The sequence below is a fragment of the Ursus americanus genome, chromosome 21 (assembly GCF_024610735.1).
Source record: "Ursus americanus isolate L20-20 chromosome 21, mUrsAme1.1.p, whole genome shotgun sequence".
Classification (NCBI taxonomy): Eukaryota; Metazoa; Chordata; class Mammalia; order Carnivora; family Ursidae; genus Ursus; species Ursus americanus.
Genome location: NC_142147.1, coordinates 26,920,382 through 26,934,974, shown reverse-complemented (window position 1 = coordinate 26,934,974; position 14,593 = coordinate 26,920,382). Strand labels below are relative to the sequence as shown.

Here is a 14,593-nt window from a genome sequence, read left to right as displayed (position 1 = left end):
TCAGAAGAATTAACATAGTTAAAATGTCCATGCTACCCAGAGCAATCTACACTTTCAATGCTATCCCGATCAAAATACCAATGACATTTTTCGAAGAACTGGAACAAATAGTCCTTAAATTTGTATGGAACCAGAAAAGGCCCTGAATCGCCAAGGAACTGTTAAAAAGGAAAAACAAAGCTGGGGGCATCACAATGCCGGATTTCGAGCTGTACTACAAAGCAGTGATCACAAAGACAGCATGCTACTGGCACAAAAACAGACACATAGACCAATGGAACAGAACAGAGAACCCAGAAATGGATCCTCGGCTCTTTGGGCAACTAATTTTTGATAAAGCAGCAAAAAACATCTGGTGGAAAAAAGACAGTCTCTTCAATAAATGGTGCTGGGAAAATTGGACAGCCACATGCAAAAGAATGAAACTTGACCACTCTCTCACACCATACACAAAGATAAACTCCAAATGGATGAAAGACCTCGATGTGAGACAGGAATCCATCAAAATCCTAGAGGAGAACATAGGCAGCAACCTCTACGACATCGGCCAAAGCAACCTTTTTCATGACACATCTCCAAAGGCAAGAGAAACAAAAGATAAAATGAACTTATGGGACTTCATCAAGATAAAAAGCTTCCGCACAACCAAGGAAACAGTCAAAAAAACTAAGAGGCAGCCCACGGAATGGGAGAATACATTTTCAAATGATGCTACAGATAAAAGGCTGGTATCCAAGATCTACAAAGAACTTCTCAAACTCAATACACGAGAAACAAATAAACAAATCATAAAATGGGCAGAAGATATGAACATACACTTTTACAATGATGACATACAAATGACTAACAGACACATGAAAAAATGTTCAAAATCATTAGCCATCAGGGAAATTCAAATCAAAACCACACTGAGATACCACCTTACGCCAGTTAGAATGGCAAAAATTAACAAGGCAGGAAACAGCAATTGTTGGAGAGGATGCAGAGAAAGGGGATCTCTCCTACATTGTTGGTGGGAATGCAAGTTGGTACAGCCACTCTGGAAAACAGAGTGGAGGTCCCTTAAAAAGTTAAAAATTGAGCTACCCGATGATCCAGCAATTGCACTACTGGGTATTTACCCCAAAGATACAGATGTAGTGAAGAGAAGGGCCATATGCACCCCAATGTTCATAGCAGCATTGTCCACAATAGCCAAATCATGGAAGGAACCGAGATGCCCTTCAACAGATGACTGGATTAAGAAGTTGTGGTCCATATATACAATGGAATATTACTCAGCTATCAGAAAGAATGAGTTCTCAACATTTGCTGCAACATGGACGGCACTGGAGGAGGTAATGCTAAGTGAAATAAGTCAAGCAGAGAAAGACAATTATCATATGATTTCTCTCATCTATGGAACATAAGAACTAGGAAGATCGGTAGGGGAAGAAAGGGATAAAGAAAGGGGGGTAATTAGAAGGGGGAATGAAGCATGAGAGACTATGGACTCTGAGAAACCAACTGAGGGCTTCAGAGGGGAGGGGGTTGGGGGAATGGGATAAACTGGTGATGGGTAGTAAGGAGGGCACGTATTGCATGGTGCACTGGGTTTTATACGCAACTAATGAATCGTCGAACTTTACATCAGAAACCAGGGATGTACTGTATGGTGACTAACATAATAAAAAAACATTAAAATAAAAAATGATTTAAAAAAAAATAAATGATCCCCCTGAAGCAACCTACATGTCTACCAACAGCAGGCAATAACTGTGGTATATTCATGTAACAGAATACCATGTGGCAATGAGAATGAATCTATACTGACGATTCCATTCAGGTAAACATTTGTGTGGTGGAAGTCAGAACAGAGGTTACTGTGAGAGAGAAGTAATGACTAGGACCAGGCACAAGGAGACATCGGGTACTGGTATGTACTTTTTCCTGATCTCAGTGATTATAAGTCTATGTTCTTGGTAATATTTCAGGTTGTGCATTTTCGTGTATTATACTTCAATTTTTAAGTTAAGTGATTCCCCCAGCCTATCACTCATTGGTCAGTCCAAGCATGTGACACGACTGCTCATTCAACTGCTGGCAAATAAAGAAGAGGTGGTGAAGCCACCAGGTGCCAGACTTCAGGGAGCAGGTGAAATCTGGAATGTGGCAGGGTGACTGTCACAATGGTTGGCAGCAAAAGGGCAGAGTAGAAAAGGAGGGTGCAGACTACATTCATCATCGAAGGAAAAGGGCCAGCTCTTTGCCTTACTACTGAGACACCTCAGCACTCCCTCTTAGAACCGGAGCATTTCTTTGCCCCACTGACCAAATCAAAGGGCAAGGTGGGCATGCTATTCTAGACAAACTGGTAAGTGGCACGCTGTAAATGCTACAACAACCTGGCATTTACCAGTTTAATCCCTAGAATAGCATCCATTCCAAGTAAAAACTGAGTAAACAAAATGAAAGCTTAAAGAGCGGAAGCTACTGGTTTCATAGTTAGGACTTATCTTGAGAATGGACTCCTTGATGCAGACAGTTTTGCAGCAACAACTGAAACTCGTGTCACAGAGCGTAAATAGCTAGAACTTCTATATACTGGTACCCTGATGTCGCCCAGGCTCCTGCATTACAATGGGTTTTCCATTCTTGTTACAATCACAGGGCCTGCTGAACTATAGCTAAAGACTTTCCCACACATCATACACATAAAAACATTTCTCCATCAGGTTTGTTTTCCCTGAAGATTTTTGTTACAGTGATAAAGCTCTCTTGCAAGGAAAGAAAACCTACCCTAAACTTGGTTGAACAAAAAGACAAAAAAACAAAAAAAAGTTAAACGTGTTGGCTACTGGAACTCAAAAACCCAGCTGTATTTCTGGCTTCAGATATGGTTTAATGTAGTTGTTCAAACAGAAGCTTCAAGGGTGATTGCTCTTCAATTCTGATTTCTCTTTTGCTGTCTTAACTTTCTCCTCAGCCTCCACAAGGATCTAAGAGTTCCTCTCAGCTTTAAGACTAAGGGGGAAAAGAAGAGTATTTCTTTCTATTAGCTCTTGCCAAGTCCCGGGGCTATAACTGGACCATGATGGGTAAACTAGTGATATCTGAACCAACAGCTATGGCTTAGGGGAAGGAATGTGCAGCTGAGCCAGGCCTGTGTCACACATCCTGCTCCCGAGTGGAAGATGAAATCCAAAGGGAAATTTAGTGTACTATTACCAGTAAAAGGGGATGAAAAAATCTGGGAGGCCAAAATGACAAATGTCCAGGACGACAGGTTTCTCTCCGGGGTGTATATGCTCATGATGACCTAGCCTGGAAGAAGTCCTAAAGGTTTTTTCATACTTGACACACTCATGGCGTTTCTCTGCAGTATGGCTTCTTTGATGCTGAAGAAGAGTTCTTTTGCTAGTGAAGATTTTTCCACACGCATCACATAAATAGGAAGACTCCTGAATATGGATCCTTAGATGCCTTTTTAATTGTTCCTGAGCACTAAAGGCTTTTCCACAATCTACACAGTCAAAGGGTTTCTCTTCGCTGTGGACTCTCTGGTGCCGAGTTAGTTTTGTATGAAAATTGAAGGCCTGCCCACATATTTTACAAGAATAAGGCTTTTCCCCTGTGTGAATACGCTGATGTTGGCTAAGATGGGAAGTCCTTCCAAAGCTTTTGCCACACTCATTACATTCATAGGGTTTCTCTCCAGTGTGGATTTTCTGATGTCGAAGTAGTGGTGAATTACCAACAAAAGCTTTTCCACACTCATTACACTCATAAGGTTTCTCCCCAGTGTGGATTCTCTGATGTATAACAAACTCAGAACTACTGGTAAAACTATTTCCACACTCTCCACAGAAATAGGGCCTGTCCCCACTGTGGATTCTCTGATGCCTGATCAGATTTGCATTATCATTAAAGGCTCTCCCACACTCTTCACATTGATAGGGTTTCTCTCCAGTGTGGATTCTCTGGTGCCGAATTAATGAAGAATTTCCATTAAAGGCTTTTCCACACTCATTACACTCAAAGGGTTTCTCCCCGGTGTGGATTCTCTGGTGTCTAACATAGTAAGAAAAATAAGTGAAGCATTTCCCACACTCCTCACATCCGAAGGGTTTTCTTGCACAGTGGATTCCTGGAACCTTTCCTTTAACACTTTTCACTGTGGGGATTTCCCGGTGTTTTTCCAGTTCACAGGTTTCTAGAAAGTTGGCTCCCTGAACAACACTCTTCTGCAAACAATGTGACACTATCGCATCTCTTTCTTCAGAAATTCCCTGTGCTGATGTGGACTCACTGCCAACGTTGGTCTCAGTATCTAATGTAACAGAAAACACAAATGCCACCTGAGAATTATGCTAGAAACAAAACAGCATCAAAAAGTATAGGGCCTTTAGAGATTACTACTACAACCTCCACATTGGACTGCGAGACCAGGCTACTAAAATGAAAGGGCCAAATATCAAACAGAGAACAGTCGAGGAGAAACAGGGTACTGGTATACACAGCACACATCAGACTGCTTACTAAGCTTTTCCAGACTTCTTATTTTTTGAATAACTTCTCTCTGGTACATTCTAGTATTTTCTAACCATATCATACTCATAGGCCTACAAAATATCAGAGGCACAGCCCCTAAGAGCAAGTGGTGACACTGGGGCTAGCAAGACTCAAGACTCAGGGAGTACAACAGAACAGAGCCAGAACATGAAGGTGATGAAGGAAAAAGTTTCTTTTAAAAAATTCATACCCTGTAAATACCCCCAAAGCCCAGAGACACTAAGTATTAAAGACACTAGGCTGTGGCAAGACAGAGAGAGAAGAAAATCACACTCAGAGGTTCTTAACTGCAGGACATTCCCCAAAGGTTGTTAACTGCAAGTCCAAACAGGATAGTGAACTCCCTAAAATTGCTGGCAATTCCTGTCTTGTTATCAGACTCTCACAAAAGTCTGAGTCTCAAACACGCAGAGACTCTATTTGGAAAGGGAAGAATACAGTTTACTTAGATACACCAAGACTGCAAAGTGGTTCTTCTCATTTTAGCAAAAAGAAGACAAACAGCCACCTATAAAATGGCATTTGTACCCCAAGACTGGATACCATTTTACCTCAGTTAAAGTCAATCTATTTTTTTAAAAGATTTTATTTATTTATGTGTCAGAGAGAGAGAGAGCGTGCGCGCACAAGCAGGGGGAGCGGCAGACAGATGGAGAAGCAGGCTCCCTGCTGAGCAAGGAGCCCAATGCTGGGCTCAGTCCCAGGACCCTGGGATCATGACCCAAGCCAAAGGCAGGTGCTTAACTGAGCCACCCAGGTGCTCCAATCTATTTTACATAAAATGTTGGACTAATTTTGTTTTAATGTTAATCTAGGTTATCTGGGACTCATCTGCTCATTAATCAAGTTCATCCTTCAAGCACGAGTTAAATGAGTAAGAGCCCTTGGAGAAAGGCAACGGGAGAAGAGACACTGGAGAGTGAAGTAAACAGGTTAAGGAGCAGTATGGAAGAGATTGATCACAACAACTGAGACCTGGTGGTCTGCTCTCACACCCTGCCTCCTTCTTGCTACTTGGGTGCTCAGTTATAAAACCAGGACTGGGAAATCAATGACCAAAATACTCTTTATTTTCCTGCTGCCCCATAATCTGCCATCATCTAGATCCCCACAGCAGTTCTTCCAAGCCACCACCTTCCTAGGTCTCTAGCCATTACCCCCACCTTCCTGCTGAAAGAACAAAGCTGCCCAGATGCAGTGCCCTCAACATCTTTGCCTTCCATTTCTAAACCCACTCATTCCAAGCCATCCACTGCCCTCTTAATTCTCATGCTTCCCAATCACCCCTGATGCCATCTCCTCCTTTCCCCTGCTACACTGCTCTACCAGATGTATCATCCCTCCTCTTCATCACCAACCTCCTTCTGCAGATCCTCAAATCCACCTGGGCGTAACCAACACCCCATTCACATCCAACTCTTTCTTACAGTAGTGTTTTTCAAACTGCCTACCCATTAGTTGTGAAATTGACACAGTATGTAACTATCAAACACTTTTTAAAATGAAATACACTAGCCTAACCTAGAACAGAATTCACATATATTGCAATGCCAAGGTAAATTTTGTCTCTTAATACTCCAGTCTCAAAGTACATAATGAGTATACAGGGTGGTGATACAAAATGTGATTACTCCTTCTCTACAAAGTATCTACCCTGAAACTCCTACCCTTGGCTTCAGTACCATGTTACCTCTTGGGGATGCTCCTCTGCCTACTTTCTCTTCCCTGTCTCAATAAAATTAAATATCCCTTAATATTTAAGATTCAGCCCTTTTTGCTCTCTGGCTGTCATTTCAATTAAAACTCTGGTAGACTACACTGGCATCTACTCCTGTAGACCTGGTGTTTATCTCAGACTCTATACCTGCCTTCTCTGTGGCCTGCTCTGGCCATCCATTTATACATATTCTAAAGGAACCTCAGACTCTGTGCTCAGATCTGAATTCACATGAATTTAAAAGTTTCTTTTATGTCACAACTTCCCAGTGTTACCTGACTCAACTCTTTGATGGCCAAGTTTTGATAAGATCTGGTCAATGTTAGCTCCACCTGCTCTTTCCTCTTCCATGTTTGCACTGCCACTATCTCCTATCCAATTCACTCACTCAAAAGTTAACACCTGACATAAAGTAACAGTTTAACAAGATTCTATGCCTTCGATTTCCTTCAGGCCAATCCAAAGCACATACTATGTTAATATTTCACAAATACAACCAAATATGGGCTTATGTCACTAGAGGCAAGGTCACTGTGGCAGGGGTCAATGCTCCTGCTCCTTGTTTGTTTTTACCCACTCTGTCATTTCCTGTTCCCATGCCCTAAGTTCGTTAGGATAGAGCCCTCATGTCCACCACAAACTCTGCATTCTAGATTTTCCATACAAGGCTGGGTGGGTAAGACACACCAACTCATTCATCTACACCACTGGCTGAGTAAAGGAGGTCAGGGTATACTGTAGACTCTACCAGCCCCAGATTCTAGAAAGTCTTACTTAGGCTTTGAGTCCTAAGCTTCATGCTCTTCCACTGCTTACTAGAAAAGACAAATACTTACAGGTGCTCCAGAAACATTTATTTTAAAATATGCTGCCCAGGTGACTGTCTCTGAACATTAAACTGCAAAATTCTTCCCAACAATTTATTGGACCCTCTACTCCTTTTCTTAAGCCAGATGATCTACCTTCTCTTTTCTCACGTGGGATCCATTGTCATAAGTCAAATTTGGAACATACAGTCCGCCACTGAAGCAGCTTACTTAAGCTTCTAAATGGTAATTTCTCCAACTTCTTCTGGGGTGCTCCCACAGCCCACTACCTATATACCAACAACAGCACTTAACACACTTTTTTTTTTAAGCTCTTTACATTTGTCTCCATAGCATGTATCCTCCAGAGCTTCTTAAACAAAGCTTGGCACGTGGTAAGTACTGAAAACCACCTGTGAACAAAGCCATCCTGTCCAAAGAAGGAGGACCACTGAGACAGGAAATGCCAAAACTCAGAAAGGGGTAATGGATTAAAAAACCACATGAAATTTATTAAGGGGAACTTGTTATCTCGTAAGAGTTAAAATTAACGGGAGAGATTTCATATTTTACTTACTAGGAGAAATCATCCATTTAATTTAAATCCTTCCCAGCATGGTTCATTTTAAAATACATGGCTCTATAAAGCTTCATAGCTGCCAGTTCTAAACCCTCCTCACTTACCTTTACAGATGTCTTTGGTCCTCTCTGCAGATGGGTTATCCTGTGCCTCCAAGCCCCAAGGCAAATTCCCTCCCTCCAGAAGTGAGATCAGGGCAGGTTTGGGAACTGGATATCCTGAAAAGGGGGAGAAAAATGGCATCTTTCAGCTGTGTCAAAAGAAGGAAAACCCCAAGAGCCTCCGTAAGAGTAAGATCCACAGAAGAAGGCTCAGGATTGGGGAAAGCCAAGATATGATAAAGAAACTGAGCATCTGTGATCCCTTCCTACTTAAGAGTATGTAAGTTAGTGAGATCCTCCAAGACACATGCAAACACAGGGAAGGGGTCACACCCTTCCATAGGCAAGTTAAGAACTTAGCTCTGGCAGTGGAAACTATGTATTCCTTACTGTGCAGAGTCCCTTGGAGGACGGGATGCACTCTTACTAGGGCACAATTCCATACATTGCAACCAAACTGACCCAAGATCTCTCCCTACCCACCGACCTTTGAAGTGGGTCATTTGGTTTCAGCCCTAGAGCCACAGAGTGGAGGATACCAGAGAAAATCACTCCCTCTCCACACTGCATACCCAGCCTATTAGAAGAGAATAAGGAAGGAAGTGGAAAGCACAGATCTGAATCCCAGGAGGAAAGCAGCCTTACCCAGGGATGTCAAGTTCCCATAATTCTCCAGCATCACACTTCTGTACAGGGCCTTCTGTGCAGGAGAAAGACCAGCCCATTCTGTCTGGGTGAAGTAGACAGCCACGTCCTTAAAGGTCACCAAATCCTAAAAGAAGAGGTTCCTTCTGTCCCAGAGCCAATTCACTGACTCAGGGCCAAGAATGCAGTGCACAGGAGACAGTATGAGGGAGGGGACCTAACGGATGGCTAATGAGAAAAAGTGAAGGAACTGGATGTTAGACCATTAAATGACTATTTCTACAATCAAAAATCTGAAACTTCTCTAACAGAAGAGCTTCCATTAGGACATGAAATGTACTATTCTAAAACATGGTAACATTTCAAAAACCTTGGAAAATCTCCCATTAATTAAACTTCCTAAAGCAAATTCTTTGGTTTTGTCAATACTTTTTTTTTTTTAAAGATTTTATTTATTTATTTATTTATTTATTTGACAGAGAGAGACAGCCAGCGAGAGAGGGAACACAGGCACGGGGAATGGGAGAGGAAGAAGCAGACTCCCAGCGGAGAAGCCTGATGTGGGGCTCGATCCCAGGACTCTGGGATCACGCCCTGAGCCGAAGGCAGACGCTTAATGACTGAGCCACCCAGGCGCCCCTGGTTTTGTCAATACTTTTAATCTTTTGTTGTTACACCTACAAATGGACATTAGCTTCAACCGGTCTAGACTCCCACTCACAGGCAGCATGTCAGGACCTACCTGTTCCCCCTTCATTGCCTCAGTGCCCAGGTAATCCATCTGTACCGCACAAGTGCTCACTCTGCCCCAAACCTCAAGCCCACCTTAACAAGAAGAGCATCATGGTTGGCTCTGATGAGCCTGTCTCATCCAACCCCATCTGTGCTTGAAAAGCTATACTGCCTATACTTAAAAACGTCTAGCAGAGAGAGCTTATTGCCGCCTGGAGCAGTCTATTCTGACAGACTTCCTGATGGGTCTTCCAGGGAGAATTTGCTTTTGGAATCAATTGCTGCTGGGTAGCTCTTTTAGCTGCTTTTCTTTATATCTCCGAGACAATCTGTAACAGCTTCTACCAACCAAGTCTCAAGATTTTTCACCGGTCCCTCCTTTCCCTTCTCCAATGGCCCCAGTTCTACCTTCCCAGAAAGTGCTAGTACCTGGTTTAGACCCTCTATCTACTCCTCAGACTTTGGTATCAAACTGGTTACCTGAACATGCAATGAATATCCTCCCACCTTCTAATGCCTCAAATGATTCTGCAGATCCCATCTCCCACTAGTTCCAGCACTGCCTCAGACTCCCTGGTGACCTAACATGTCTCACCCACCAACTACACCAAATTTATCTTCCAACCAAAACTGGCTTTTCTAACTCATATAAACTAACTGGCACAATGAGCGACAATTTTGTTTCCCTCTCAGTTAATAGTACCATTTTCAGCCCGGACTCTTACACTAGAACTTGAAATTCACCCTCGACTAACTCACTCCAGTCACTGCTCATTTCTCACGTGCAGTTGGTAATCAGATCCTGCCAGTTTCATTGTCTCAGTATTTCTGGAATCTGACTCTTCCTCACCATCATACAATCAGTATACAAGTTCAACAGCTGGGGACACTTAAACAGCCCCAATTCCAGGCTGTCCTATACCGAATCCATCCTGTGCCAGCACATACCATGATCTATTTAAAATGACAATGTGACCCAGTAAACTCAATGACTTAATGACTCAGCATTAACTACAACAGTGGTTCTTAAAGTGTGGTCCCAAGAGCAGAAGCAGCAGCAGCAAGAGGAGCAAGAAGAGGAAGAGGAGGACAAGCAGGAGGAGCAGGAGGAGCAGCAGCAGCTGCAGCAGGAGCAGCAGCAACATCACCTGAGAACTTTTTGGAAAGCAACCTGGTAGGCCCCACCTGAGAGCAATTTATGCTTTTTTTTTTTTTAAGATTTTATTTATTTATTTGACAGACATAGAGACAGCCAGCGAGAGAGGGAACATAAGCAGGGGGAGCGGGAGAGGAAGAAGCAGGCTCATAGCTGAAGAACCTGATGTGGGGCTCGATCCCATAACGCCGGGATCATGCCCTGAGCTGAAGGCAGGCGCTTAACCGCTGTGCCACCCAGGCGCCCCAGCAATTTATGCTTTAATGAGCATTCCAGGTGATTCTGGAGCACACTAAAGTTTGAGAACCCTGGACTAGAGGATAAAATCAAAGTTCAGGAAACTGAGCTACCTCAGGTGGTAAGTAGTGAGAGGGAGGCATGAGACTGTACATGGAGAAACTAGCTGGAGTGCTCTGCCAACAAAATCCCAGAGAAGGAATGACAACCCCTGAATGATGGCAATATCAAATATGGGACAAATGGAAGAGATAGCAGGTGGGAGTTGGACTTGGTGCCTCTCTAGAAGTGCTGTCGAGGGAGAATGAGTCAACAACTGCTCAGCAATCTGGAAACTGAGTGGTCAGAACTGCGATATGGTGGTACCAGTGACTCACTATACTTACAGAAGATCAGAAGAGGGTGGAAGCTATAGGGAAGATACTGCATCAATTAAAGTCGGGGAGAAGGACCTGCCAGATGTCAGCAATCCAGGACAGGGACTTGGGATACGGTTCATGGATGCTAAGTTATTGGGTAAATAAGTCCCAGGAAGAGGAAATGGTAATCAACACCTAGCAACTCCCCAGTCAAAAAGTGAGCTACAACTCAAGAACTCAATTTCCCACTCCCACGAATGTAAGGTACTGTATGTTCACTTTACAGATGAAGACCATTAAAATACAGAGTTCAAGTGATTGGCTCAAGACCACAGAGGCCTGATGGGATCCCTAAATTCAGGTGTCCTATCCTAGTGCAGATTTTCTCCAGTATAGTCTGTTGGTGCCTCGTCTTAGCCAGCAGCACTGACCTGAAGGACGATATATTTTCCCTGATTATGAAGCCCAAACTCTTTTAAGAGGACAAAGGCTAGAGATCCCCTTTTCTTGTCTTTCTCCTACTGGCCCTCTGCCCCACCTCCCAAGAACCTTGCAACCTCACTGATCTCGATCACTCCCACTGAACACCGGATACTTCTACCACCAACCCGAGTCTCTCACTCTCAGAGATCCCTCCATGGGAGTCCCTACTGAACCTGGGGGCTCTCTAGCTCAGCAGAGATCCTTGGAGAACAGGAGACTGTACTTCTGAGTTCCCAGACATTCTCTCCAGCCAATGTTTGCAGGGCTTCCTGCTGCTTAGTAGCTCACCATCAGCTTTTTCCCCAACACCCAATCCTACCGGAGAGAATCAAGAGATGCCTTCCTGCTGCTTTGGTTCTAAGAGTCTTGACAGAATTATCCCTCTCATGCTCCATTTCCTTCAAATTATATCTCTGAAGGCTAACCTGAGGGAGTCACAGCTCACCTGGTGCCAGGCGTTCAGGGGCATGGTTGCCATCACCTGGGCTTCCTCTCAGCGAAGGGCAGGGGCTGAGGGAAGAAGCAAAGAGAACCATGAGTGAGCTTGGCCCAGTCAAAGGCTCTCCTTAAACCAACAAACCTGTGACCAGAAAAAAAATAGCCATCATTTACCCAATGCCCCTTAGATAAGTGGCATATCTTTCTTCTTTCAACCCACACCACACAGTGAAGTTTGAATTCAGAGAAAACAGATTTTGAAAGGGTAAGTAACTTGCCCTTGGGCACCAGAGCCTGTACCACCATCAAGCCATGCTGCCTGTCCTGGGTAAGACGTAAGCACAGGGGGAATAGGAGTACACAAAGTAAAACAAGCAAAAACCAAAAACCAAACCAAAACAAAAGCAAAACCTGACAAGAAGAAACCAGACCTTTATTTTTAACAAAAAACTCTGGGGTGCCTGGGTGGCTCAATCGGTTAAGCATATGGCACTTGATTTCAGCTCAGGTTGTGGGATCCAGTCCCACTTTAGGTTCCCCTCTCGGTGCAGAGTGTGTCTGTCCCTCTCCCTCTGCTCCTCCCCCTGCTGGCACTCTTGCGCTCTGTCAAAAACATAAGTAAGTTAAATTAAATTTAATAACGTTTACTGAGAAACTTAAAAAGTAAAAAAAAAAAGGAGGAGGAGGAGGAGGAAAAGGTTCTTGGATGTAAAATACATATCCCTTCATTCAGTCTCCACTTTAATCCTCCGAATTTTCTTTTTCCTAAATGAGAAAACAAGGCTATGAGAATAATTTTCTTTACCAAGGTCACAAGGTGGGAGATTAACTTGGATTCCAACCAGAAGTGCCAGATTCCAAAGGCCACATTTCCAGTTAACTACACTAGATCACTTCCAGTCATAATCCCAAAAGGATCTATTTTAGAACTTGATAAAGTGATTTGGAGGTTAATACGATACAGTCACCAAGAAAATTCAGAGAAAGTCTTCCTTTTCTTAGATCTTGGGGTAGGCATCTTTTTGTTCACCACTCCATTCATCACCCAGTGATGACCAAAACTGATTAGGAAAGGACCCTAAAATGCCACCTCAACATGCCAAAATGCTGGGTTATTACTTTAATTATATCATCCCCTACAGACACTTTGTATTATTGCTAAGCAGTCATATTCTGCCCAAAAGCCAGCATCTTCCCTAACCTCACTGCATGCTGTAATTTCCTGCTCGCTTCATCTTGTGCCACCCTCCTCCTTTGTTTAGCCACTCTGGCCTTCCTTCCATTCTCTCTCCTGTGCTACCTCAGGGCCTTTGTACCTGCTGTTGCCGCTGTATGAACTACTCTTCTTCAACCTTAGGACCTTTGTAACTGATACTGTCTGCCTACAACACTCTCCAGCAGCCTGACCCTTCCTCACCTAAGTAATACTAAATCATCCTTTAGATCCTGCTCTACAAACCGGGTCAGCTTCCCATGTTAAAGACTCCACTTATACTGTGTTCACTTTATACCACGTCTCCCAGTTTGAGATTATACACTTGCACTAATTTGTGCTATTTTCACTCAACAAACATTTATCATATACTTCATTCATTCCAGGCCAAGTGTGAGATACTGTGGAAAGAGGAAAAACGGGTGTGACCTTCTGTCATGGAGCTTTGTCTAGACTAAAGGAAAGACATAGAGTAATCAAAGATTCTCATAAATAACTTCAAGATCACAATTGTGATTAGTGCCGGAGGAATCCATCCTTGATGGGAACTAGGTTAAAAACGCACGTTCAGGAGGTGAAAAGCCAAGAAGGCTGTAGCAGAGCCGAGGAGAGTGTGCTGCAAAACTAGGATGCAGAAGTTGCAGAAGATGAAGCCATGCAGGGACCTGTGCACACGCTAAGGAGTCGGTCTTCGGCCGCAATGCAACAGGACGCAGCTACTGGGTTACAAACAGGTCGAGTGAACCCACCAGGTTTGACTACTACGAGACTTTCCCAGTAAACTGAAAGCTCCCTGAGGGCGGGGCCCACTCTCGGCTCCTTCACAGCCGCATCCCGGGAACTTGGAGCAGCAGGTGCCGTTCAGCGGCCGTAAGTAGTGGCTGGCCCAACCGGCAGGGCTCTGCAGCTGTGTCGGGCACACAGGGCGTCTCCTTTCCGTCCACAGCCTCCTTGCCCCAAAGCGGCCGCCGCGGGCTGGGACGAGCGAAGGCACCCGAGGGAGGACGGGACTGGCCGGCAGGCAGCCTCCGCCTCCCTCCACCGCCGCTTCAGGGACGCAGAGAGCGGCGTCCTCCACAGGCGAAGGGTGCACCTCTAGCGGAGACAACCCGGCCACAACGCCCACCACTCACCTCAGAAAAGGAGCAATGAGCAGCGGGACCGGAAGCGCGTCACCGCGCGGGCCGCGTCGCCCAAGCCTCACGTGCTTCCTCTCTAGGACGTCAGAGCGCGCAGCTCGGTGGTCCCTGGCTTCTTGCCCCAGGTGGGCGGGCGGGGCTTCTTAACCTGAGGTCCTCGGAGACCTTGAATGGCAGAAAAAGTTGACTGCTGTTTTCGCTGATCTCTAACTGAAATTTAGCATTTCCTTCAATTATGTGTTGGCAACAAGCCACAGTACTATCAGCAGTACCTGTGATTTTGTCACCAATAGAAAACACATTTTCATATCACATCACAGCTGATGCAGGTATCTCAAAATACAAGCTATTCTCATCCCTAATTTGAAATAATCATCGTTATCAGGGCTCACCGTTAGATCTTGTCATTTCATTTCACCACAGTGGTAAAGACACA

At 44.3% G+C, this 14,593-nt stretch overlaps 1 protein-coding gene across 15 annotated transcripts in view; it reads right to left on the bottom strand.

The window, feature by feature from the left end:
- Positions 1 to 254: 254 nt before the first annotated feature.
- ZNF19 (zinc finger protein 19) overlaps positions 255 to 14,593 on the bottom strand; it is a 33,067-nt gene continuing 18,728 nt past the window's right edge. For 8 of the 15 annotated variants that reach the window (XM_087870583.1, XM_087870587.1, XM_045810248.2 and 5 more), the window contains 5 exons: positions 14,152 to 14,322; positions 11,813 to 11,877; positions 8,401 to 8,527; positions 7,759 to 7,872; positions 256 to 4,309 (listed from right to left, as the gene is read on the bottom strand). In XM_087870583.1, coding sequence (XP_087726709.1) covers positions 3,204 to 4,309; positions 7,759 to 7,872; positions 8,401 to 8,527; positions 11,813 to 11,845 — 1,380 coding nt within the window. In that variant the 5' untranslated portion in view covers positions 11,846 to 11,877; positions 14,152 to 14,322 and the 3' untranslated portion in view covers positions 256 to 3,203. The other 7 variants (XM_087870592.1, XM_087870590.1, XM_045810247.2 and 4 more) reach the window with 7 other exon arrangements.